Below are 27,504 nucleotides of genomic sequence, written 5' to 3'. Positions count from 1 at the left end.
CGGTGGCTCAGGCCTGTAATCCTGCCACTTTGTGAGGCTGAGGAGGGCGGATCATTTGAGGTCAGGAGTTTGAGACCAGCCTTACCAACATGGTGAAAACCCGTCTGTACTAAAATACAAAAATTAGCCAGGCATGATGGCGGGTGCCTGTAATCTCAAGCTACTCCGGAGGCTGAGGCAGGAGAATTGCTTGAACCCAGGAGGTGGAGATTGCAGTGAGCTGAGATTGTGCCACTGCACTCCAGCCTGGGCGACAAAGCAAGACTCCCTCTTAAAATGAATAAATAAATCATGTTTATTTTTATTTTTGTAGAGCTGGGGGTCTCACTTTGTTGCCCAGGCTGGATTTTTTTTTTTTTTAGACCAAGTCTCTCAATCTTCCTGCCTTGGCCTCCAGCCTCGGCCTCCCAAAGTGTTGGGATTATGCACGTGGGCCATGGCACCCGGCAATCAGAGACTACTGTTGCCCACTCTATCTTGGTTGTGTTCATGCCAGGCTGGGGTGGGGCTGGGACTGGATTATAATGTTATAAGGTGACACAGAGTGTCTCCTGGATCCCGTCGTTTTAAGTGTGCATTTACATCCATCCCTTCTGTACCTGCTAAATAAAGTCTGGGAAACTAGAGTGTGCAATAAGTCCCACAGCTCTGGGTTTCTAGATCCCTAGTGGGTGCGGTCTCTGGAGGTTGGGGATTGGGGCTGCATGCCTTCTCCCTTATCCTCCAGCATGGTCTTCTCAGGGGGTGACCCTCTGACCTCCAGAATTCTCCCCCTCCCTCTCCAGCTGGAAGCCCCAGGCAGGAGCCTAAGGAAGGATGGCTCTGCAGTTTCTTCATCTGTGAAATGGAGCTGATAACAGCACTTACTTTCCAGGCTTATTGTAAGGAATCAGTGAGCTACTACCTTCAGAGAGCTTAGTGCTTGGCACACAATACACTCTTTGCTGTTATTATTACCAAATGGAGCATTCCCAGGAGTTGGAATCTGGTCAGCAGGGCTCCCTCCCTGTAAAACCCGGGCTGCAAGAATTACTCCCCACAAGCAACATTCTTTCAACTTTTATAAGAAACTCCAAGAAGTCTATGTGACTCATTTTGAAGTCACCGGGCATGCGTGCAACCACCCACAGATATTTAATGATTGGTTGGGGGGAGGGCACTGGACTAGGCCCTGGAGGCACAAAGATCCGTAGGACCCATTTCCTGTCCTAGGGAGGAGACTCAGACAAACCGATATTCACAATTCAGCCGGGCACGTGGCAAGGCCACCCAGAGATTGTGAGGACAGGAGAGCATTTCAAAGCAAGGCAGCTTGGTGTGCCAGGACAGAGGCAAGGGTATTTTGGGTGCTTGGAGAACCCTGGGGTGAATGGAAGGCAGGCTGTATGGGAAAAATGACCACACACTCCGGCTTTAGGGTGTGAGGTTCATTGGGAAAGACAGGCTGGGCTTTAGGGGTGAGAAACTGGCTATGTATCTACCCAGTAGACTGAGAACCTTCTCTGCCACACCAGGCCGGGGGTGGGGCTGGGGGTGCATTAGACCTTGGACAGAGCCCCTGCTCTCCGGGATGGGTGGACTGCCCAATGGAAGAGACAGTGACAAGACAAGCATTCACAGATTCCACGCCCCTCTCATACCCACCTGCTCCCCTCCCCCTACCCCTGCTGCTAGCCCCGAGGTATCCAGGAGCCTGCTGGAGCCTGGGAATCAAGCTCTGGTCCTTGGTGGGGGGAGGGGGTAGGCTCCAGCTCCCGGGTGGGGTGTGGTCTCCAGGGATGGCATTCTCAGCCCAGGGGTGGGGACTGTACCCCCTTCTCCTTTATCCTTCAGCGTGGTCTTCTCAGGGGGTGACCCTCTGACTTCCAGACTGTTCCCCTTCACCCTCCAGTGAAAGCCCCTGGGCAGGGTCCTAGGGAGGGGGGCTCCAGAGGCCTTCGGTTTCCATGCAGCTGGGAGACAAGGGATGGGCCGTAAAAGACTCTGGGGTGCCCTGGGTGCTCTTGGATTGCTCAGCCAAGGCCGGGGCCTGAGTCAGGTCCAGGGGAGAGCAGGGCCGGGATGCTGGTGCCTGGCCCAGGAGAAGGGAGGGGGCGATGGGCAAAGGGGTCAGGCCGAGGGAGCAGGCGGGGCATCGGGAGTTGAGGGCGCCGAGTGGGGGTGGGAGGACGAGGGGTCCGGCCGGTGCAGAGGGGGAGGCGGCCCCCGGGGAGGGGCACGCTATGTCTTTAAGAGCTGCCTGAGCGCAGGTTGCAGCTGCCTGGCCAGCCCGAGAGACAGCGGAGATTCATTACCCGCCGACACAATGACCATTGATGGCCCCGTGGCGTTATTCAAATCCAGTACCAATTGCAGCCGAGCCCCTTTCTCCGCGCCAGGCCCGTATTGTTGGAGCGGCCCACTAAAAGCCCGCCCCGGCCCCGAGCCGCCAGAGGCGCCCGCTCGGGTTCAGCCCTGCGCCTCGGCAGCCCGCCGGCTCCCAGTCCGGCTCCCCGGGCGCTGCAGGTGACCCGGCGGCGCATTCCAGCACTCTCCGCCGCCCGGGCCACCGCCGCCACCGCCACCGCAGGCGCCCCGGCCGCGACTCAGCCACAGGAAAGCGGAGAGCGCCCGAGCCGGTGCGTGCGCGGGGCTGGGCGGGGGCGGGGGACCCACGAATCCAGCAACCCGGACCCCGGGCTCGGAAACGCCACCTGGCCTGGGGGTCCTGCCTCCCGGATTCCCGGAGAGTCCAGGCTGGGGGCAGGGAGAGGGGAGTCGGGGTTCCCCAGGCCTGACAGAGGAGATTCCCCCTCGACCTGGGGCGGCGCTGAGACCCAACGCGGGCCACTCTGGGGACTCCGGGCCGCGATCGAAGGAGCCACGCCAGGGGCGATGGGGATCCCCGCACAGGGTCAGGATCCGCGTGCTTGCTAGTCCACCTTACCGCCAGATGGGCAGCCGCTGCTGAGCGCCTGCGAGGTGGTCCGACGCGCAGCTCCGAGATGTCCTGGTCTGGCGCTTTTTAGGAGCGAAGCGGAACCCCGCAGGAGACCAGGGCCCTGAACTCAGGGGCTTCGCCACTGATTGTCCAAACGCAATTCTTGTACGAGTCTGCGGCCAACCGAGAATTGTGGCTGGACATCTGTGGCTGAGCTCCGGGCGCAACAGGGGCGGGGGCCGCAGGGACGGAGCTCAGCGCAGGCGAGACCTCTCGGGGCGGCGGCTGGCTGGCCCCAGCGCGAGGATCGCGGTCCCAGCCCGCGCGCACAGGGACGCCGGTCCCTGCCACCAGCGCCGCCATCCGCATCCTCGTCCTTCTTCCTTCTCCTCTGCGGGTGACCAGTACCGGCCGGCAGGGTCCTCCAGTCGATCGCGTCGTTTTTCCTCCTTTCAAATTTCGGCCGGAACGAAGCCTGCACGCAGCGGCGGGGCCGAACGTGGTCCGCCCTCAGCCCAAGCCGCAGGAAGTCGGGGGTGAAAGAGGCCGGCCGAATGCGCCCGCTAACTCGTTTCGCAGTTGTTCTAACTTATCACCCCAATACTCTCTACCTAAACAAAACAAATCCTCAACCAACCCCTAAATCCCAAACAAACCAACCCCTCCCGCAAGCCCTCCGGACGGACCGAGAGGCTGAGCCTCCTCCAGCCGCTGCCAGGGTCCGACGGGCAAGCGTCGCCAACGATGCGCTCCAGCCCGGCAATCGCCTTGGCTTTGGAAATAGAACTTGGAAAAACGAATCCTTTTCATTAAAGAAAAATCTTCGGAGATAGCGGGGTTTTATTTGTTTATTTCCTCAAAAGCAGGGACCAGGAGTTGCTTGGGAGAGGGGCGGTTGGGAGCTGCTGGGGGCTGGCTGAGCCCAGGTCACCTGTCCCCTGACCCCTTTCCAGCCTGGGGCTAAAAATGACCTGAAATCGTCTGGAGTGCCTTGGCCATGGCCAATCTCAACCACAGTGCTTGCACCCCCATGTGCCAAGAAACCCGGTTTTCCCAGCACCTCCTCCTGCCCTACTCTTCAGCATTAATTGGGGTGTGGTGGGAGAAGGGATATCCCACATCAGGCCTCCCACTCTTTGCAGCCAGAGAAACGGATCCTAGCGCCCAGTTTCCAGGACCTGCAGTCTGGGGTGTTCCAATCAGGTGCACTGATGGGCTGCTCCTGCAGCTCAGTGGGGTGGAGACAGGGAGGGACCTCCAGGTTACAAGAATGGGACAGGCTGACCTTCTGAAAGTGCAGCGGTAGGGGCTGTTCCAAGTCTCCTGCTTTGTTCCCTAACATGGAGACCCTGACCTCAGGAACTAGTGAGGGCTGGTCACACAGCCTTTCTGGACAGCACTCAGACCCCAACACTAGCCTTAATTTGCACCCAGACCAGCTCCTCCCCATAGTCCCAACACGGCTGCTCCCACTCCACACAAGCCCAGAGGGCTTCTACCTGCAGTAGTGCTGGAGAAAAGCCCACCAGCCGGCAGGTCATCCATCCCCAAAAGAATGATGTATACACCCCGTCCCCCAACACTGCTGGGACAACCTTTTGCCACTTCCATCTCCACAGGGTGAGAGGTGAGAAATTCCACTTTAAATTACTGACATAGAATGAAAAGCACTATTTTGGGTGGGATGACGCTTTTGATGGGATGTTAGCACCCTAATTCTTTTTGGGGGTCTCCCTCCAGCAAACAAAGCTCTTTTCTCCAGGTCATGGGAAGGAAAGACCACAGAAAGGGGGCTCAGCAGTCTTATCTATGCCACCCCCATTCTGGGTTCTGAGGCTGCTGGCTGCAGCTGGTGGGACAAAGCCTTGGACAGACGGGTGGGGATGCGTGCTGGGACGCAGACTGGTCAGCACAGACTGACTCTGCCACCCCCTTCTCCAGATGGCTCTATTAGACTACCCTGTCTCAGATTGTCTGAGTGTTCACCCCCACCCCTCTTTTGGGTGAAAGGTAGCTCTGAGGCTCTAGGCTGAGGATGGAGAGGTTGTATCACAGACCATGGCTGGGGGGATATGAGGTGCCACCTGTTTCCAAGGATGAAGCTCCAAGCAAGGCTAGTAAACAACCTAGTCTTTTATTTGCACAAGGCCGGCTGTTGCAAGCACTGAGGCCCCAAGACTTCCAGAAGGGAAGGGGAGGGGGAGCAAACCACTCTGCCTACCAGGTGCTGCCTGCCCCCTCCTGCTTCCTGCAGGAGGTGGGAAGGGAGAGAAAATGGACATCTGCACCATCAGGTATCTCCCCAGTTTTCAGCCACTATAAATATTCAGTTGTAGAGGAGGAAACTGAGGCACACAGATCCCCCCCAGGCTTCTACTTGCTACTCCAAGGTTTAACTTACTCCCTCCCCTCATCTCTACCCCCAGCAGAATAAGCTGTAAGCAGCCTGGGGAGGGTCTCAGGAGCCCATCTGGTGGCCTGTGGAGGGGGGTAGGCCAGCCAGGGTCAAGGGCTAGGGGTGGGGGGAGCAGAAGGAGGGGTGTGGCTGGAGGAGCAGCTGCTGGCTGGGGGGGAGTCAGCACTGAATAGGGGACCCCAGCTGGGGTTCCATACTGATAGCAGTGGGGGACAGGCAGAGCCCTCAGCTGTCCAGACAGGGAAATTGAGGCTGAGAAGCCTCCAATCTTTGGGTAGGGAGGGGCCTTCCTTCAGCTACTCAGGTCCATTCATCTTCCCCATGAAGATGCTGGCTCTGGGGCTGGAGCACCTTGTCAGCGGCCACTCCATGTTTAGACTGAGGTACAAGGAGTGGAAGGCAGCCAGGTCACCTGGCCACAGAGCCTCCTTCCACTCTTGACAAACCAGAGGGGCACCCTCCCCCATCACAGCTGCTGGAAAAGGGAGTGCTGGGCTCTGGTGCCTGTCTGCCTTCCCCTGCTCACGTGCTTGAGAAAGGCTCATTTTTAGCACCTGGCCTCTTTTCCCTGCCTGGAGGGAGCTTGGGGGACAGAGCAGGGAAGAAGACAGGCAAGGGGGACAGGGAGACCTGGAAGCAGGGCCCAAGGGGATGTCTGATTGCTTCGTTCTCCCCTCTAAGGGTGCCCAGGCCCAGAGAAGGGCCCTCAGCCGCCGTGCAGAGTGGAGATGAAGAGGACGCTGTCCTGGTCCTGAAGCTGATAGTCCAGCTCACCCTGGTGCGGGACAGAGGGGAGTGGGAGACCCTCAGGGCTACCTTCCCAGTTCCACCCCAGGAGTTGGGAGAGCAGGGGCTGAGGACTGGCTGCTCTGGAAGAGACAGACTGTACCAGAAAAATGGGTATCCTATACCTCAACCTGCAAATCTTCAGGATGGAGGGCTGCTCCCACGTCCCCAGCTACCCATCCCTTCCTCACCTGGAGTGAGAGACTCCAGCAGCCTCAGTGTGGGGCTGGAGTGGGGCGGAGGATTACCCAGCCACTCTATATGTACCTGAGAGAGGCCCAAGGCTTTCCCACTGAAGCAGCAAGGGCAAGGGCTGGGGGAGGGATGTCACCCGAGGTACTGACCAGTAGCTCCCAGTCGGCATCGTTAATCAGCACCAGAATTCCTGGCCGCCTGTGGGAAAGATAGTGGTGAGTAGCAGGGAGTGAGAAGCAGGAGGCAGTAGCACAGAGGAAGAGAGGCTGAGAGCTTTGGGCTGCAGGAGAGCAGGAGAGTGTGCTGGGGAGCCTTCCTCCTGGGGTCTGGCTAAAGATATCCCAGGAAGGGGAGGCTGGTCTGAGTGTGAAGGAAACCAGGTCAGACAGTCATGCATGGTCTTTGTAGCCAGATGGAAAATGGGTGCAAATGCCAGCCAGCACCACCACCCAGACCGTGGGCAGGTCATTTTGTTTCTGAGTATCAGGTTCCTCATCTGAAAATGGGATAAGTGATAGTGTCTGTCCCACAAGGCCTACATGAAAACGAAATCAGCTGGTATGTGTGGAGTTCTTGCCACACTGTCAAGGTAATCATTAGTGGGACTTTTCCAGGGGTCTAACCTTACTCTCATTAGCCCTGGAAAAGAACTTCAGCTTTTTTTAGGTCTCTGCATGCACATCCTGGAGAGGAGGCTGTTTTGCCTCTTCTGAATCAGTTGCCATGCCACATGGCAATGTTCATGTGCAGTCCTGCCTGGCATAAGGCAGCGTAGGTCAGCATTTGGTCAGGCAACTTAGCCTGGCTCCCACTGGTAATGGCCCAAGGAGCGCTGCTGGCCTTAGAGGTGGCCTCCAGGACCACTGGACCATGACCTGAAGGAGGGCTGATCCCCTAGGACCTCACAGTGACCTATGCTTCGAGGCAAATAAGCGAGCCTCACAACTGCACCGGCCACCTTTCACAAGGGGGACTGGCCTTGTTTTAGAAGTAACTTCTTGGCAACTGGAACCTGGTCCTTTCCAAGGAGACTGCTCTGGGCTTCTATGGGGTGTCCCCAGTGAGTGTGTGTGCATGTGCATGGGTGTGTGCATGCACAGAGTCAGTGACTCCTTGGAATTCTAGACCTGTGCTGCACCATATGGTAATCTACTAGCCACATGTGGCTATTTAAATTACAATGAAATAAAATACAATATTTAGCTCTTCAGTTGTACTAGCTACATTTTTTCCTCAGCACTTTCTGTGTAGAGAGTAACTGAGGCCCAGAGAAGTGAAGTAAGTCGTCTAAGGTCCCACAGCAAGTCTGTGGCAACCAGAGGGCAGAATCCAAGTGTTCTGAGAAATTCACCAGGCTCCTTTCATCTGGGATTTTAAAAATCCTCAAGAGTTTGGTTTTAGGAACAAGAAAACTGAAAATAGATCTCAGACTATTTTCTGGAGGAGTCAAGGAGGAGGAAGGGGAGAATCGGATTCAGAGAAGGCCAGAACTGAACCCAAGGGTGGGGGCTCAGATATCCGTCCCTCCCTCCACCCTCTTCAGGGAAGGGAGGAATGGGACTCACACGCTGTCTCCCTGGATGAATAACTCTGGCCGCTCTTTTAGCAAATTCTTCTTGATCCAGACGAGCAGGTTCCGGATGTCCCCTGGAGAGGAATGCACAGAACAAACTCTTGTCAAACTCAAATGACACCTGTCCCCCCAGAGCCTTGCCTGGCCCAGAAGGAAATACACATGGGGTTTAGAGGGCTTTTTTTAGACCAGGCTGTGATGGCCCATGAACTTGTACATTCCAAAGGTGAGGAAACAGGTTAGGACAGGCCGGTGACTTGCCAGGTGGATCTTCAGAGACAGCTGCACATGGCACTGCTGAAGTCCTGGAGAAGAGGCAATGGGATTTACCTATAGTGGAGGGATTCAAGGCAGATGGCGGGAGGACTGTCACATCTAAAGGGTTAGGAGACAAGCCCCTAACCACGAGTCCTGGAAGCCAGTCTCCAACTGCCATGGCTGGACTTCTGAGAGGACTCTGAAGAGCCCCCTCCACCTTTCTCTCTCCAGCCAGTCCCAGATGGGAAGGCTTCGGCTTTGCTCTTGGAGGGGTCTGCATATATTTCCCTTTGTGAGGGGAAAAAAACAATTGCTGAGCTGATAACATCAGTTAATTTCCTCCGGCAGAGAGAGAGGAGGATCATTCACCAGCCAGGGATGCTGACAAATCCCCGCTCTACTCCCCTGCCACCACCCCACGCTTCCAGAGCCCTCCACGCCAGCGGTGGCCAGAGATTCGGGTGACAGGGCCTCTCCTGCTCAGCTAACACTGAGATCTGCCTCCTTGTGGTTCTAGGAGAGCCACCAGTCTCTCTGTATGTCATGTGGAGGCTCAGAGTCACCTGTCTCCAGGGTCACCTCTCCTTTCCTAGGGGCAGCAGTATCGAGCCACAGCACACAGGAATGTGGTTCTATAAACACCTCGAAGCCTATGGTCCTCAACTGTCTGCCCCTGAAACAGGGCCATTCTCCTGAGGCTGCGGAGTTTCTTCTCATTCCCTTAGACAACTTGAGGATAAAGGTCCTAGGGAGACAACTTGCTTCTGGGAAGCCAGCAGAGGGGTTGGGGTTAACCACCCCCATCCTGAGTCAGTGTCCAGAGGGGTCTGCTGTCCTGGACTAATGCCTGAGACAAAGCTCAGGGCTATGCTGGAGAAGGCCCAGGTGGGGCCTTGGTTTTCCTGCCTGGAGTCCAGAGTCCTGGAGTGTAGGCAAGGGAGAGGCTGCTAGGACTCAGGGAGACTTTGCCTTGCCCCGTCCGGGCCCGCAGCGTGGCGCACACACACACAGCCCCAGCCTTGGGCAGGGAGTTAAGGCACACTGGCTGGCACGCGTGCCACCCTCGCTCTGACAGGCCTGCAGCCTGGATGGTCCACTTTGCTCAGTGCCAACTTGCCTGGCTCGTATGCCAGCAGAGCACAGGGCCACGGGCAAAGTGTCCATGGACTGAGACTGCCGCCTTTCCATTTTAATGTCTCCTTTTAAACAAAGCAGATCGGAGTCTTCATGGTCCCTGGAGCAGGCATGGGATGGGGAGAAGGCTGCCTCCAACGAGCTGCAGCCCACTTGGACTCCTGGCTGGGTTCCTCCCTGAGATCTGGGTTTCAGAGGTTTCCCCTTGGCTCTGAATCCCCTTGGCCTCCATCTTGGCACTGTCTGGTGGGCCGCCAACCCATACATCTTGTGGCCGCTCGATAGAGCCACCGGGGTCTGACACATCCATCAGCCAGCCCTGGCGGGCGGGGGTGTGCCTGTGTGTGTGGAGACGGCGAGAGGGTCTAGGCAGTGCCTGGCCTGCGTGGAACCGGGACTCAATTAGGAGACAGTCCTGGCTCCCTCCAAAGGGAAGGTGCTTCTGCTCCACTCTGGATAGGCCTGGGGGTGGGGGAAGGGCTAGTGGTCATGGTGGGGTCATCTGAACGATGGCACCAGCATGGAGTCCCAGAGGGATGAGCTGGGGGATGAGTCTGCTGCCCGGTGCTGGCTCATTTATCATGATGCTCCTATTTGCTGAGGTCACTCCCTCCCTCTTCTGCCCACCCCCCACCCAGGCCTGCCCACATTTTTGATAGCCTGTTACCATGGTGAGGCTACCGCATCACCACCCGTATTGTTCCCCCATGCCTGGGTTTGGGGGTGGGGAGAGGGGGAACTCATGGCTCCCTTCGCAGGATGCAAGGGCCACTCGGCCTGGCCTGAAACACACCCCCAGGGACATCTTGCTAGGCTTGCTGAGGCACAGACAATATGCAAATAGCCTCCAAGCCAGATGGTCGGCTTCCAAAGGCGCCCAGGGGAGGAGGAAGGGTTAAGCAGAGTCAGGGGCTGGTGGCTTGGGGATGGATGACTCTGGGATAGATGGGGGCTGGAGACTCTCACTTTCACCTTCCCACTCTGTGTCCTCTTGTCTTCCCTCTCCTACTAGGGGCGGTCTCCCTCCTGGAATCCCATGTGATCACTCAGGAGACAAATATTTATTGAGCAGCTACTATGTGCAAGGTGCTAGCGAGATGGTAGTGGGCAAGAGGGACACAGAGCTCCCTACCCTCATGGAGCTAGAGGCCAGCAGGGGAGACAGACCATATTAATTAGTTGTGACACATGCTATCTCCTTCATCTGGGATCAGGAAAGGCCTGGCTGAGGATGTTAAACAGTGAAGCTCAGGTCTGAAGGATGAGTGGGGTGGGGAGCATTCTGGGCAGAAGGATAACACATGGGAAGGCTGGGGCAGGATGGAATGGGCAGGTTGAAGGTAGCAGAACAGAGAAGGTAAGAAGCTCAGCAGGAGATGGGGCCAGGCCTTGAGAACGGGCCTGCTCTCGTAGGGGCCTCTCCCTCTTAGTGAACCTCGGTGGTATCTCCTAGGTATGTGCTTCCTGGGAACCAGGACCCACTGCCCAGGCCTGTGCTTCCATGTGTCTCTGATGTGACACTCGAATCACAATCCAGCTCAAATGTATGGCACTACCATTACCATTACTTGAGTGGACAACTGGGGAGGTAGGGAGGGAAGGCGGGAGGGAGAAAGAGATTAAAACCATGGACCCTGGAGTCAGACAGGCCTGGTTTTGAGCTGGACTCCATCACTTCCTAGTTCTATGACCTTGGGTAAGGAATTCTTGGAGCCTCAGCTTCCTTTTTTTTGTAAAATGGCCTCAGCTTCCTTTTTTTGTAAAATGGGGATGTTAACATTGTCTCATAGGGTCATTGTGGGGGATAAAATAAGACGATATATAGAAATCTCTCAGCACTGTAACCTGCATATCAATGCTGTAATTACTCTAGGATCCAGAGGAAGAACCTATACCCCTCGCACTCTCTGGGTTTCTGCACACTCTGCCCAGTGGTCTGGCACCCCAGCTTTAGAGGGCAGGGCAGAACCAACCATGAATCAGATAGTGCTGGGACTGGCTGGGGTTTTCTGTGGCATCCAGTATCTTCCCATCAGAGGCTGGAAAGGGAATAAGGGGACTGGGAGAGTAGTGAGGGGTCCTAGATACTGACCTTCCTTCTATTTTAGATGTCTGAACCCACAAGATGTTGGGGTTGGCTAATGCTCCCAGGACAACCCAGGTGGAAGGAATGACACTCTGAGGCTAGAGGTGCTGGCAGCCAGGCTGCCCCTGGGCACACGGCACCAGAGGAGGGAGACGGGCACATAACACAAGGTTTCCAGTGCAGGATGCCTTGGCACCTGGCCTGCCCATCAGGGACAGAGCAGGTGATGAGAGCTGCTGCTCTATGATGGAGTGGTTGAGTTCTGAGTCTACAGCCAGAGGACCTGCGCTGTGTGCTCAACGGCCTTGGCTGGGAAATCACTTCACCTTGCTGCCTCAGGGTCATCCTCTGACAAGCAGGGGTAATAATCCAAATGCCAAGAGCTGCTGAGGATTACGTAAGGCACAATGCCCATGGCAGGCCTGGCAGTGTCACATACACAGGACACGCTCAACAGATGGCTGCTCTGAGCTGTAAGCCCACAGTGACTTCAGATTCCTCATCCTCTGGGCTCCAGTACCTTCTAAAGGCTGCTGCCAAAGGGAGGATACCCATTGTGGAGAGCACCGACTCAAGCTCCACCAGAATCCCTCGCCCCAGTGGACTTGTCCTACTCTGGGGGACACTGACTGCCCACTGTGGGAGAGCCCCAAAAGGTGTCAGCCTCAGCCTCGCGGGACTGAAAGGGAACAACCTCAAAGTCGTCTCTGATACTGACCCTCATCCAGTGTGTAGCAGACCCTCGTCCAGCCTCTCTTTGAACACCTCCAGGGACAGGAGGTCAGCTCCTCTGTGCAGCGGCTCTGATTGTTAAGAGCTCTTTTCTCCCAAGCAGAAATCTGTCTTCCTGTCATTCCCACCCACTGGGCCTGAATGGTCCACGGGGACCATGCCAACAAATGTACCCCCTCTTCCCCAGGATGGCCCTTCAGATATGGAAGAAAGGATCCCCTAAGTCTTCTCTTCCACAGGTTAAACCGCCTCTGTCCCCACCAAGTCCACCAGGCTCCAAGTCGAGCTCTTCGGGGAGCCCACCCCAGGCCTCAGTTGAAAAGGGAAAAGAAAGAGCTGGCAAGGGGGGAGTAACAGAGGAGAGGGGGTGGAGGGAACATCAGAGGGGCCATTTACAAGTGAATGGGGGTAAGAATGGAGCAGTTTGTGGGCTAAACTGGCCGCAGAAGGAGGTTTACAGATGTGCGAGGGGACCTCCTCATTGTTTAATTAAGCAGAAAGTGGATCTTTTCAAAAGCAATTTTGCACAGGGACTGGGAGGGGTGTGGGGAGGAGGGAGGTGGAGAGGGGATCAGCAAACAGGCCCTGAGAGCAGAGAAAGGAACAGCTGGCCCCAGAGAGGCTGTGAAATGCATGCTAAGCAGTTTAAAGCACCCAGGAGCTCCTGCAGCTCCTGCCCTCCCTCACCAGCCACCCTTTAACGCAAGTGGAACAGGCGGAGGGGGCACAATGGCAGGGCAGGGGAAGGAAGACAGGCAGGGAAAGGTGAGGCGGCCAAGTCTACTCTTGGGGCCTGGGCAGGGGGCCTTGGGTTAAAGGGATGTTTGAGTCATAGAGACCAACTCTCAGCAGCCGCAGTACCCTAAGCTGGTGGGTGCCTGGCTGGCCCGTTTCAGCAAGATGGCTGTTAAGACATCCCTCGTCTCACATAGCTTCTTACTGGGTCAGCACACTCTGCTTCACAGAATTGTGTATACTTGGATCTTGAAGAAACTCTTCTTATAGATGTCAAAGAGACAACCAGCTCAGTAATGTACAAAACGAGCCCGACCTCCCATCTAACAGATGGGGAAGAAAGAGGCTGGCATAAGTGAAGAGCAACTGCGCGGGCCAGGCTTCCTCTCTCGCAGTCTCACTCCCTCAGGCCTTTTGCTCATCACTTCTCCCAAACTGACTGGCTTCGAAGCTCTCCCCTGGCCTAGGAGCCACGAGTTCCCTAGTTTGTGAGGCTTGTCACATTCCGAAATCTTACGGCTGCTATTATTTCTGCTGGAACCACCAAGACTCGCTTGGCCAAGTGGCAGCCCCTAGGCTGGGAAGGCTGCCAGATGACATATCTGGGCACGGACTTGGGGGAAGGGTAAGACTCTCCTAGCAGCACCAGGCCCCTGACCCCCAGCTGGGCTCACATGTGCCAGGGTGAGGCCTGGCAGCTGCTAACCAGCTTTGTTGGTGACCTAGGTCACCAACCTAGGTTACCCTGGGTCTGCTGTGTGACCCATGCCTCTGGGCACAACAGGAACCAGGTGTAGGGACTCACAGCCAAGGGACCAAAGACTAAGTGGGCCACTGTGCCTTCCCTCCCACTCCCCTCCTTTCTTCCCAGAGTGGGGATAGGCCCCTGCCTGTTCCCTGAACAGTGCCTGGAAGATGAGGGATAAAAAAATCTGAGTCCCAGCCCAGCCTCCCTACTTGGGTAACTCTGGACAGGCCTCGGGTCCCTCCCTCCTTCTCTTTCAGGGGTCTCTTTTATCTCTTGAGGTTATCATGAAAGTTGAAATAAGTAGCTGTTGAACTCATGCATAAATTAAGGAAAGTGTAAACATTGGAAAATATAAGATGTTAGAGTGGGGCCGGGCGCAGTGGCTCACGCCTGTAATCCCAGCACTTTGGGAGGCTGAGGCAGGCAGATCACAAGGTCAGGAGATCAAGACCATCCTGGCTAACATGGTGAAACCCCGTCTCTACTAAAAATACAAAAAATTAGCCGGTGTGGTGGCAGGCGCCTGTAGTCTCAGCTACTTAGGAGGCTGAGGCAGGAGAATGGTGTGAACCCAGGAGGTGGAGCTTACAGTAAGCTGAGTTTGCGTAACTGCACTCCAGCCTGGGCGACAGAGTGAGACTCTGTCTCCAAAAAAAAAAAAAAAAAAAAAAGATGTTAGAGTGATTCAGGGAGCCTCTTGGGCTAGATGGTGATGGGGTTAGTGGCAAAGTGCCAGGACTCTGAAATTCAGTGGCCTGAAAGCTAGTTCTGAATCCCAGCTCTGCTATTTAAATAACTATGACTTGGGGTGAGACCCCTAACTTCTCTAAATTTTGGTTTCTACCTTTTATTTGTTTTTTTGTTTTTGAGATGGAGTCTTGCTCTGTCCCCCAGGCTGGAGTGCAGCGGCGTGATCTCAGCTCACTGCAACCTCCACCTCCAGGGTTCAAGCGATTCTCCTGCCTCAGCCTCCCGAGTAGCTGGGACTACAGGTGCCCGCCACCACACCCAGCTAATTTTTTGTATTTTTACTAGAGACAGGGTTTCACCATGTTGGCCAGGATGGTCTCGATCTCTTGACCTCGTGATCCGACCACCTCAGCCTCCCAAAGTGCTGGGATTACAGGCGTGAGCCACCGTGCCTGGTGGCCTTTTTTCTTTTTGAGACGGAGTTTTGCTCCTGTTGCCCAGGCTGCAGTGCAGTGGTGTGGTCTCAACTCACTGCAACCTCCGCTCCCTGGGTTCAAGCGATTCTCCTGCCTCAGCCTCCCGAGTAGCTAGGATTACAGGTGCCTGCCACCATGCCCAACTATTTTTGTAGTTTTAGTAGAGAAAGGGTTTCATCATGTTGGCCTGGCTGGTCTCGAACTCCAGACCTCAAGTGATCCGCCTACCTTGGCTTCCCAAATTGCTGGGATTACAGGTGCGAGCCACCACACCCAGCCTTGGTATGTTACTTCCTTAAAGAGACCTCTGGTGACCACCTATTAGTCCCATCCCAGTACTCTTTTGTTCTCCTCATGCCAATTACTAAAAGTTGTAGTGATGCAGTTATACATTCATTTGTTTACTTGTTTATTCCCTGGCTCTATTCCCATTACATTGCTAACTCTATAAGGGCAAGGACCACATCTATTTTGCTCACTAATGAATATCCAGTAACTTAGTACAGTGATGGCACAAAGAGGGCACTAGACATAGATTTGCCAGCTACATGAAAGAATAAAGTACTTTCTTTTTTTTTTTTTTTTTTTTGAGACGGGTGGTCTCGATCTTCTGACCTCGTGATCCGCCCGTCTCAGCCTCCCAAAGAGCTGGGATTACAGGCTTGAGCCACCGTGCCCGGCCATAAAGTACTTTCTTATTTTGAGACAGGGTCTGACAGCCTCAGGTCTGTTGCCCAGGCTGGAGTGCAGTGGCACGCTACTAGCTCACTGCAACCTCCACATCCTGGGCTCAAGCCATCCTCTGACCTCAGCCTCCCAAATAGCTGGGACTACTGGGATGCACCACCATACTCAGTTAATTTTCATATTTTTTGTAGAGACGGGGTTTCACCATGTTGCCCAGGCTGGTCTCAAACTCCTGGGCTCAAGCGACTCACCTGTCTTGGCTTCCCAAAGTGCTGGCCACTGTGCCCAGTCAAATAAAGTATTTTCTACTGTACCTGACACTGCTGAGTACTCAGTCAAAGAATGAGTGAAATGGGGCTTGAATTATGAGAATCTGTGGGCCAGGCAGTGGTTCATGCCTGTAATCCCAACGCTTTGGGAGGTTATGGTGGGCGGGTCACTTGAGGTCAGAAGTTAGAGACCAGCCAGGCCAACATGGTGAAAACCTGTCTCTACTAAAACTTACAAAAATTGGCCAGGCGTCGTGGCACGTGCCTGTAGTCCCAGCACTTTGGGAGGCTGAGGCGGGCAGATCACGAGGTCAGGAGATCAAGACCATCCTGGCCAACATGGTGAAACCCTGTCTCTGCTAAAATACGAAAAACTAGCTGGGCGTGGTGGCGTGCGCCTGTAGTCCCAGCTACTCGGGAGGCTGAGGCAGGGAAATTGCTTGAACCCAGGAGGCAGAGGCTGCAGTGAACTGAGATCACACCACTGCACTCCAGCCTGGTGACAGAGCAAGACTCTGTCTCAAAAAACAAAAAAGCATACAAAAATTAGCCAGGTGTGGTGGTGCCTGCCTGTAATCCCAGCTACTTGGGAGGCTGAGGTGGGAGAATCACTTGAAACCAGGAGGTGGGGGTTGCAGTGCGCCGAGATTGCACTACGGCACTTCAGCCTGGGAGACAGAGCGAGACTCCATCTCAAAAAAAAAAAAAAAAGGAAATTTGTGGGTTTTCATGTCAGACAAAATCCAGAGGAAATAAATAATAACTTGTGATATTTTAATAAACTTCCAGGCAAGGTCTTTGAGACTGAAATCTTTCAGAAGCCTCTTCTGAGAGCACTGTGTGCCCTCCCAAGGCTGCATGGCCATCTGCCAAACTAAGAAACAGTCACCTTTAGCACCCCATGTCTTCCTTGACCAGGCACACACAATCCTGACACTAAACCCCAGCCACATACCCCCTCCCAGCTCAATGTGGGCAGTGCCCTGCTCCTTAATAAGTGTCCCCCAGCCTCCAAGTGTGGCAGACAGACCCCACCCTGTGCCACTGCTCTCCAACCTGAGGGAGGGACAGAAAGGTGTGACAGCCAGTGAATCTGAGCAATAATAATTGATTACTGGCAGATGTGTCTCCAGTTCCAGAAGAATCCTGCCAAATCTCACTTGGCCATTTTCTTTTTTTCTCCCCATACATATTCTGATTTTTTTTTTTTTTTTTGAGACAGGGTCTCACTCTGGCACCCAGGCTGAAGAACAGTGGTGTGATCATAGCTCACCGTAGTCTCAACCTCCTGGGCTCAAGCAATCCTTCAGCATCAGCCTCTAAAACAGCTAGGAACATAGGTGCATGCCACTACGCCTGGCTAATTTTTTATTTTTCTGTAGAGACCAAGTTTTGCCATGTTACTCAGGCCGGTCTCGAACTCCTGGGCTCAGGTAATCCTCCTACCTCAGCCTCCCAAAGTGTTGGGATCACAGGCGTGAGCCACTGCGCCTGGCCTATTTTCTTCTTTTTCCTTTTTTTTTTTTTTTTTTTTTTGAGACGGAGTCTTGCTCTGTCGCCCAGGCTGGAGTGCAGTGGCCGGATCTCAGCTCACTGAAAGCTCCGCCTCCCGGGTTTACGCCATTCTCCTGCCTCAGCCTCCCGAGTAGCTGGGACTATAGGTGCCCGCCACCTCGCCCGACTAGTTTTTTGTATTTTTTAGTAGAGACGGGGTTTCACCGTGTTAGCCAGGATGGTCTCGATCTCCTGACCTCATGATCCGCCCGTCTCGGCCTCCCAAAGTGCTGGGATTACAGGCTTGAGCCACCGCGCCCAGCCTTTTTTTTTTTTTTTTTTTGAGATGGAGTTTTGCTCTTGTTGCCCAGGCTGGAGTGCAGTGACACGATCTCGATTCACTGCAACCTCCGCCTCCCGGTTTCAAGCAATTCTCCTGCCTCAGCCTCCCAAGTAGCTGGGATTACAGATGCCTGCCATCGCACCAGCTAATTTTTGTACTTTTAGTAGAGACAGGGTTTCATCATGTTGGTCAGGCTGGTCTCAAACTCCAGACCTCGTGATTCGCCTGCCTCAGCCTCCCAAAGTGCTGGGATTAGAGGTGTGAGCCACCACGCCTGGCCTGACTTGACCATTTTCTACCGCCCACCTCCAGGAACCTCATTTCCTGTCTCTTAATATAAATGATGCCCTCTTCTCCCCAGAAGTATCTCAGTCATAGGTGGAGACTGGAATCCCATCCCTGAGCCCTTGCTAGAATCCACTGCGAAGGTTACAAAAGATCTGAACACCTGCTGTATCTGGTCCGTAGCCCCTAGGCTATCCTGACAGTTACTCGGCCAAAGATCTGCAAGTTAATTCTTTAAAACCTCCCAATTTAAAGGCAGGGACTGGCTTTTTTTTTTTTTTTTTTGTTGACAGAGTCTTTCTCTGCCGCCCAGGCTGGAGGGCAGTGGCGCGATCTCGGCTCACTGAAACCTCTGCCTCCCAGGTTTAAGTAATTCTCCTGCCCCAGCCCCATGAGTAGCTGGGATTACAAGCACGCACCGCTATGCCTGGCTAATTTTTTGTATTTCTAGTACAGATGGGGTTTCGCCACGTTGGCCAGACTGGTCTCAAACTCCTGGTCTCAAGTGGTCTGCCCGCCTGAGCCCCCCAAAGTGCTGGGATTACTGAGCCTCCACACCTGGCCTGGGACTGGCTCTTGTTCAGATCTGTCTCTACAATGATGACCACATGGTCTGCTGCATAGGAGGTGCTCAGTGTATATTTGTTCAAGAAAGATTAACAAGCATTTGGTTTTTTTTGTTTGTTTGTTTTTGAGATGGAGTCTCACTTTGTTGTCCAGGCTAGAGTACAGTGGCATGATCTCGGCTCACTGCAACCTCTGCCTCCCGGGTTCCAGTTCAAGTAATTCTCCTGCCTCAGCCTCCCGAGTAGCTGGGATTACATGCACACACCACCATGCCCAGCTAAGTTTTTTTTTTTTTTTTTTTTGAGACGGAGTCTCGCTCTGTCACCCAGGCTGGAGTGCAGTGGCCGGATCTCAGCTCACTGCAAGCTCCGCCTCCCGGGTTCACGCCATTCTCCTGCCTCAGCCTCCCGAGTAGCTGGGACTATAGGCGCCCGCCACCTCGCCCGGCTAGTTTTTTGTATTTTTTAGTAGAGACGGGGTTTCACCGTGTTAGCCAGGATGGTCTCGATCTCCTGACCTCGTGATCCGCCCGTCTCAGCCTCCCAAAGTGCTGGGATTACAGGCGTGAGCCACCGCGCCCGGCCAAGTTTTGTATTTTTAATAGAGACGGGATTTCACCATGTTGGCCAGGCTGGTCTGGAACTCCTGACCTTGTGCTCACCGCCCACCTTGGCCTCCCAAAGTGCTGGGATTACAGGCGTGAACCACTGGGCCCGGCCGTGCAGACTCTTTTTATTCCTCTGCCTGCTAGAGAGGCAGCTTAGCACACGGGTACAGAACACAGGCCTGAACAAGGCTGAGTGTTCCCCATGGACCAACTCCTGTTCAATGGCCCCAAGAGAGGGGTTCAGAAAGCCAGTACTCACAGGGTTCCTCCTGTCCGGGCAAAGTGACTTGATGTTTCTTAATACCGTCAAACAGGAGCTCCGCACCACCTCTGCAAAGGAGGACCAGAGAAAAAGACAGCTAGGTGAGCTCCTGCAAATAGGAAGAGGTAGTGGAGATGGAAAACTGAGGATAGGGCTAGTAATAAAGCCCGAGAGAAGCAGAGACTAAGGTGCAGAAACACCTTGGGTGCAGTGACCAATTCTTTTTTTTCCCCTTTCTTTCTTAGAGACAGGGTCTCACTCTGTCACCTATGCTGGAACGCAGTAGTGCAATCATAGCTCATTATAACTTTGAATTCCTGGGTTCAAGAGACCTTCCTGTTCAACCTCCCAAATAGCTAGGACTACAGGTGCATGCCACCATGCCACCATATCAGGCTACTTTTTATATTTATATTTATATTTACATTTATATTTATATTTATATTTCACTTTGTTTAGTCTCACTCTGTTGTCCAGGCTGGAGTGCAGCGGTGTGATCTCAGCTCATAGCAACCTCCGCCTCCCAGGTTCAAGCAATTCTTGTGCCTCAGCCTCCTGAGTAGCTGGAACTACAGACATGAGCCACTATGCCCGGCTAAATTTTGTATTTTTAGAGAGAGGGTTTCACCATGTTGGCCAGGCTGGTCTCAAACTCTTGACCTCAGGTGATTCGCCCACCTTGGCCTCTCAAAGTGCTGGGATTACAGGCATGAGCCACTGAGCCCGGCCCATATCAGGTTAATTTTTAAATTTTTTGTAGAGATGGAGTCTTGCTGTGTTACCCAGGCTGATCTCAAACTCCTGGCCTAAAGCAATCCTCCCACTTCAGCCTCCCAAAGCACTGGGATTACAGGCACAAGCCACTCTGCCCAGACCCAGTGACTAATTCCTAAATATGACTTCTAACGTGGTAAAGTAGGATATAATTTTTACTAATAATCAAGTACCGGCTAGGTGTGGCGGCTCACACCTGTAACCCTAGCACTGTGGGAAGCTGACGCGAGATGACTGCTTGAGGCCCGGAGTTTGAGATGAGCCTCAGTGAAACACAGCCTCGGTGACATAGCAAGACCTTGTCTCTACGTTATTATTATTATTGTTATTAGGTGCCCGGCAAATTATCTATTTATTTATTTTTGAGACAAGGTCTTGCTTTGTCACCCAGCATGGAGTGTAGTGGCACAATCACAGCTCACTGCAGCCTTGACCTCCTAGGCTTAAAAGCAATCCTCCCACATCAGACCCCCAAGCAGCTGGGACTATAGGTGCATGGCATCACACTCAGCTAATTTTGTATTTTTTGTAGAGATGAGATTTTGCCATGTTGCTCAGGCTGGTCTTGAACTCCTGAGCTCAAGTAATCTCCCTGCCTTGGCCTCCCAAAGTGATGAAATCACAAGCATGAGCCACTGTGCCTGGCCTATTTTCATTTTATTATTTTATTTTATTTTATTTATTTATTGAGACGGAATCTCACTCTGTCGCCCAGGCTGGAGCGCAGTGCTGCGATCTTGGCTCACTGCAACCTCTGCCTCCTGGGTTTAGGCAATCTTCTGCTTCAGCTTCCAGAGTAGCTGGGATTACATGCACGTGCCAGCACACCTGGTTAATTTATGTATTTCTTTTTCAGTGGAGACGGGGTTTTGCCATTGTGGCCAGGCTGGTCTTGAACTCCTGACCTCGTGATCCACCTGCCTCAGCCTCCTGAAGTTACAGGTGTGAGCCACCGCGCCTGGACTATTTATTTTTTGAGACAAGGTCTCACTGTCAACCCAGGCTGGTGTGCAGTAGCGTGATCTCAGCTCACTGCAACCTCAACCTCCTGGGTTCAAGCGAACCTCCCACATCAGTCCCCAAGTAGCCGGGACCACAGGCACGTGTCATCACACCTGCCTAATTTTATTTTTATTTTTTGTAGAGACTGGGTCTCCCTATGTTGTCCAGGCTGGTCTTGAACTCCTGGGCTCAAGCAATCCTCCCAAAGTGCTGGGATTAGAGTTGTGACTCATCATGCCTGGCTCTGTCTCTAATTATTAAAAAAATAAAATAAAGTACCCAAATTTGCAGACTCTTGTTTTCTTCTTTTTACTCCTCTGCCTTCTAGAGAGGCAGCTTACCACACAGGTGCAGAACACAGCCTTTGGAGCTGCTGGCCCCAGTGTGAAGCCCAGGCTCCACCTCTCCCTATGTTGAGACCTTAGATGTGTGACTCAATCTTTTTTCCCTGTTATTAAAATAATTTGGGGGCCAGACACAGTGGCTCACATCTATAACCCTAGCACTTTGGGAGGCTGAGAGGGGAGGGGGGATTGCTTAAGTCCAGGAGTTCAAGAGCAGCCTGGGCAACATGGCAACACCTTGTGTTTACAAAAAATACAAAAATTAGCTGGGCATAGTGGTGCATGCCTGTAGCCCCAGCTACTTGGGAGACCGAGGTGGGAGGATCACTTGAGCCTGGGAGGTTGAGGCGCAGTTAGCCAAGGTCACGCCACTGTACTCCAGCCTGGGCGACAGAGTGAGACCCTGTCTCAAAACTAATAATAATTAAAAAATATTTTATAACAGAGATGAGGTCTCACTATATTGCCCAGGCTGGTCTTGAACTCCTGGGCTCAAGCAATCCTTCTGCCTTGGCCTCCCAAAGTGCTGGGATTATAGGCGTGAGCCACCATGCCCGGCCTTGACTCAAGCTTAAGCTTCAGTCTTTCCATATGGAAAAATGTTGAGGAGCCACTGTGAGGCACTCTGGAGATCCTGTGCATCTAAGGGTTTCCTCTGGCCAGATGACGGTTTGAAATGCTCCTGCCCATGCCACCTGCTGCTGACCAGGTGGGCACATCACAGTGCTCGAGGCTGAGAGAGTCCACAGGGCCTGGCATCAACTAACAACAACTGTTCACATCGCCTCACCATTTATAAGATGTTCCTCATCTCATTTCATCCTCAGGGAGTCCCAGGGAAGAAGGGAGGAGGTAGATATTATTAACTCACTTTGATAGAAAAGTAGACTCAAGTCTAGAGAGGTTAAGCAACTAAATTGTCCAAGGTTAGACAGGCAGGGGCTGAACTATTATAATTTGAGTCTAACTGATTCCTGCTTAGCACCAGCAGACTGGTCAGAAAAAAAAACAGGACTTCCCAAAGGTCAGAAAGCCTCTTGAGGGCAGAGTTTGGTTCATTTCTGTGTCCCAGCACCTGGCCAAGGGAAGGCGGGGACTGCAGAGGTGACTGGAGCCAAGTCCAGCAGCTGAGGCTTCTGAGATGAGCGCCAGGGCTCTTTCAGCGCCCCATGCTGCTTCTCCCTCTGGGTCTCCCTATTCCCATCTCAGACTTCTTGTGGATCTTAACTGAAAAGGCCTTACCAGACTTTTGAAGGATGCGAGGTCTTCCACCCCACCACCCTTCCCAATTTCAGGGAACAGAGATGTCCTGAGACAGCCTACTGGGAAGCAAAGGCAAGGCAAGCATTGTCATGGGGAAAACATGGGGCGACTGTCATCCAAACAAGGTCACGCTTTGTTGATGCAGAAATGTGGAGGGGGAGAGGAGGCCCATCTGTGGCCGCGCACAGGGCCATTTCAGCTGCAAGCCCGCACAGAGCCTCCATTTATCCCCTTCCAAGAGCCTCGTTTTCTCCTGGGTGGGGGTTGGCACATGCAGCAGCTGGGGTGGGGGAGGGTGACAGGCAAGGGGCTCAGGAGTTGGGGGTCAGAGAAGAGGGATGGGAACTGAAGGCACTGGGACTCAGGCAAACAACCAAGACTGGCCAAACCTGGTGGTGCCAGGCTCAGAGGCCGAGGCTGTTTTTCCGTTTACAAGCGGATGAAGGGAGAACCAGTCTCGCTCAGAGAGTGACCTGTCACTGCTGAATTCACTGGCCCTCAAGGGAGGGGTTGGCATTTCTGCTGTCAGCACATCTGGAGTGGGGGAAGGTGCATGTCCAGCCTCAAGAGTGATTCAGGGAGGCAGACAAGGGGATTGTTCTATCCCAGGAGAGACCCAAGGCCAGACTCTCTTATAAGATCTGCTATTCAAACTCAACTGACATATCTCCATCTTCCTTCCACCCCTCAATTCTTGGTGGATGTGTTTGTTGATACCAGTGACAGGTATAGATGTTCTCAAAACTGCCTTCACCATTTCTAATGTATCTTCATCTTTTAATCTTCTGTATATACACATACATATACATGTACATATATATTTTGTTTATTTACTTCCTCTCCACCTGCTGGGCTGCGAGCTCTGCCTAAAACAGGGCCTGGCACACAGTAGACACTCAACAAATATCTGCTAAAAGAAAGGAAATGCCCATTTCTCCCAGTTCTTCTCGGACTTCAATGACATTCCCTCCTTTTGCCAACACCTCCCCAACTTGGGAAGGAGGAAGAGGGGTGGGACAGAGAGAATTTCACATCTGGGCCTTTACAACATGGACCACAGGGACACAAAACACAACTGTATTACATACTTTGAATCCTGCGTGACCTGAGAAAATGCTCTGCTGAGAACAGTTCAGGGGGAAGACAAAGGGTGGCAGACCTGGTCACTGACAAGAAGGAAGGAGTGAAGGGCCTTCCAGAGGGTCTCTGGAGGAGCTAGTGGGGCCAAAAGGACTGTATCTGCTCAGGAGGGAGACCCTTCCAGGACTGAAGTGGGAGTGGGGCCACTAAGGGACAAAAGGGAGAAAATGATGGGCGTGTTCGCCTTTGCAAATTTGCTCCAGTTCTGGATAAAGGGTGAATCACGTCTGCTAAGATACATAGGAAATGAAAGAAAGGTCAGGGCAAAAACATGCATCAGCACAAGGACAAAGAGAGGAGCCTGGGTTGAGCATCATGTTGGGCATTCCTGCTTCCTGAGAAGCTGCAATTTTCATGGAACGCTGTGCTGTGATAGGAGGTGACAGAAGGTGGGTGGAGGAATGTTGTCCTGCCTTGCCAGGGGTCATTACTCCAATCTTGGAGGTAAGGGAGACTGAAGTTAGAGATGATTGGGTCAGAAAAAGGGCAACTGTGCTGGTGTGTAAGCTCTGGAGAGCAAGGGTCCGGTCTTCCTCACATGACTTCCCCACTGAGCTAGCACAGTACCTGGCAGAGACATTCTTGATAAACAAAGACCATGTCGGACACATGAGAATGAAAGGCAAGTTGTCCATAGATAAATCTTTTTTTTTTTTTTTTTTTTTTGGTAGAGATGAAGTCTCCCCATGTTGCCCAGGCTGGTCTCGAATTCTTGGGCTCAAGTAGTCCTCCTGCCTCAGCCTCCCAAAGTGCTGGGATTACAGGCATGAGCCTCCATGCCTGGCCTAGATAAATCTTAACATAGCAGCCTGTGGTTTCTCTCTTTCCAGCTCTGCTGAGGGCTATTAAGGAAGAAGGGATCCTCCTAGAATCCCAGGCTTTAGGAAGTGTAGCTGGCCAAGGGTCAGTGAGGCAAAACAGTGAGGAGTCCAGACCAATACAGTTCTAATTGGATCCAAGCAGCCAGACAATATCAATTAAAATGCACTTAGTCATGAGACTTACCCCCCTTCTAAGGGGCAGAAATGCTGAACGCTGTAGGGCACGGACAGACTTCTATTTATCTTTGTATCCTCAGTGTCTGGCTTGCTGCCTGGCACATGGTAGGCACTCAATAAATGGCTGGTGAATGAACTACCCAATTAAGAGAAAACATGAAAGAAACAGGAGGCATCCAATGAGAAGAAAGGCACTGGGCAGAGGTTTTAGATTCCCATCCCAGACTTTGCCTTTCACATAGAAACCTTGGCTTGTTTATCTACCCACACACCCACATACACACCTATTCCCTCTTTTCAAGTGATTCTGGAAAGTACACCACCCATCTTTCAAGGTGTCAGTTTCTTTGCCTTCTCTCTAAACTCTGCAGTTTCTCTCAGCTTTGAAACCATATGATAAACCTGTTTGTAGGAAGCACAAAATAGTGCCTTGAGTAGACTTCCTCCCTGCTCTGTGTTTCCTCGGTAACTGGTGTGTGTCCCAATTTCTCCATTTTTCGTCTTGTGTATACTATACTGTCCGTGTTAGTTCCCTTCAGTGTGATTTCTTATTTGTCCCCATATCGCCACCTGACTCAGGTTCTGCAGAAGGCACTCAAGTTCTGCAGAAGTTTACTGACTGTCCTGAAGGAGGCTCGGGTCTGTTTAGTATCCCCAAGTCTTGGGAAAGAAAAAGAAAAAATTCCCGCCCTGGCCACTACATCCCACGAGAAACAAGACCTTAATAACTGTGTAAAAAGAAACTGCTGCCCAAAGAATGAAATCAGTGGGTGGAGGGGTGGTCCTTCTTGGTTCTAGGAGCTCAGATGCAGATGCCAAACAGATGGGATTGGTCCGACACAGGAATGGAAAAGAAGATACAGAGGCTGCCTGCTAAGAGTCACGACCTTCGACTCCGACGGAGCACAGGGCACCAAGGCGTAAACAGAGAGCATCTCCCTCCCAATGTGCGCCTCTATTTCCCGACATGCGGCCTCATCGCTAAGGGAGACTGGCCTCTCAGACTCTCCTAGGCGGGTGGCGTAGCTCACAGCGGGCACTGGGACACCCAGTGATTCGGCCGTGTCAGGCCCCATGGCAGAAGGAAAGGAATTCCGAGCCCGACGACTTCAATCTATCCCCATGGTGCCCCAGCTCTGTGACTCACCCGAACTCCACCTCCACTACAGCCAAAGGGCGCTGCCACCATTGAAGCCAGGCTCGCAGGAAACTCCTCTCAACTTCCGGCGCGCTCGCCAATTTCCGGGCGTCTCCGGGCGCCGCGGACGGAAGAGGCGGTGCCCAGGGACACAGCTTCGTCAGCTGTTGGAGGAAGTCACCGGGAGGGAGAGGGAGGGAGAGGAGGGAGGGAGGAGGAGGGAGGGTGGCGGACTTAGGAAAGTGATGGCGGGGAGGTGGCGGGGGAAGGTCCTCGGCGCGGTTGGGGCTGTGAATCGATCTGCCTCCGTCTTTCACCGACTGGGCTCAGAGACCCAGGGTGGGAAGCGCCTTGTACGGGACCACAAGCAGGCGGAGGAGAGCCCCCAGCATCTTTGCGACGTGACTGTGAGCCACGTAATTGCTTATCTTGCATGAGTTAGAATCTCTCCAGTCTACACACCGCTTGGGCGAGCCCATCCACTCGTCTGTTTTGAATTATAAGTGACTCCCAGATCTTTATTTCCGACCCAGAATCTCTCCTGAGCGGACGACTCGCTATCCAGCCGCTTCCTTTGCTGTCGATTTGGATATCACTCGTTCAACAGCTGTTCATTGCCTCCCTGTGCCAGGCATTTTGATGGGTGCTAGTGGTAAAGGAGACGGGCAAGGTTCCTGCCTTTAAGGCACTCACAGTCTAGCGGGGAGACTAACTGTAACCAAATAAGCATGCTAATACTAAGATATGTACAACCTCAAAAAAGGAACCGAAGTTATAGGAACTTCAAAAGGAAAACTGAGTAGACTGGACTTGCTGAGCTCTAAAGCCTGAGTAAACCAGGTGGCTGTGAGGGGAGAGAAACCTCTAGGAGCATTCCAGTGAGGAGGACAAAAGGCCCAGAAGCTCTGAGTGAGAACATGCTGGAAGGGAGAAGAAAGTGGAAGTTAGGGAGCCTTTCATCCATCTAGAGATGGAACTGCAAAGGTGGGCAGGGGCCAACCCCTGCCTTGTAAGCAGGTAAACATTCCAGTCTCTAGGAGCAGTGGAAGACTACTGAAGGGTTTTGGGAGACAGTGGCATTTTAGAATTCTGTTTTAAAACATCATTTCTGGCTGCAATGTGGAGGATGATTTGAGGGGAATAAGGAAAGAGACGAGCCCAGTTGCAAAAGCCCAGGGCAGGCTGGGTGCGGTAGCTCACGCCTGTAATCCCAGCACTTTGGGAGGCTGAAGCGGGGAGATCACGAGGTCAAGAGATCAAGACCATCCTGGTCAACATGGTGAAACCCTGTCTTTACTAAAAAAATTCAAAAATTGCCGGGCGCGGTGGCTCACGCCTGTAATCCCAGCACTTTGGGAGGCCGAGACAGGCGGATCACAAGGTCAGGAGATTGAGACCACGGTGAAACCCCGTCTCTACTAAAAAAAAATACAAAAAATTAGCCAGGCGCGGTAGTGGGCTCCTGTAGTCCCAGCTACTCAGGAGGCTGAGGCAGGAGAATGGCGTGAACCCGGGATGCGAAGCTCGCAGTGAGCCGAGATCGCGCCACTGCACTCCAGCTTGGGGGACACAGCGAGACTCC

General features: G+C 53.2%; 1 protein-coding gene across 1 annotated transcript; it reads right to left on the bottom strand.

The window, feature by feature from the left end:
* Nucleotides 1-5,033: 5,033 nt before the first annotated feature.
* Nucleotides 5,034-26,104, bottom strand: URM1 (ubiquitin related modifier 1; the record flags this gene model as incomplete). The annotated part of the gene is made up of 5 exons (XM_003911234.4): nt 5,034-6,111; nt 6,467-6,515; nt 7,883-7,964; nt 19,261-19,331; nt 25,932-26,104. Coding segments are annotated over 5 exons (444 nt in total), but the record flags the coding sequence as incomplete, so codon positions are not given.
* Between the last annotated feature and the right edge of the window lie 1,400 nt (nt 26,105-27,504).

Source organism: Papio anubis, chromosome 13 (assembly GCF_008728515.1).
Source record: "Papio anubis isolate 15944 chromosome 13, Panubis1.0, whole genome shotgun sequence".
Lineage (NCBI taxonomy): Eukaryota > Metazoa > Chordata > Mammalia > Primates > Cercopithecidae > Papio > Papio anubis.
The sequence above is the reverse complement of the archived record's forward strand: the minus strand, read 5'-3'. Positions and strand labels throughout refer to the sequence as shown.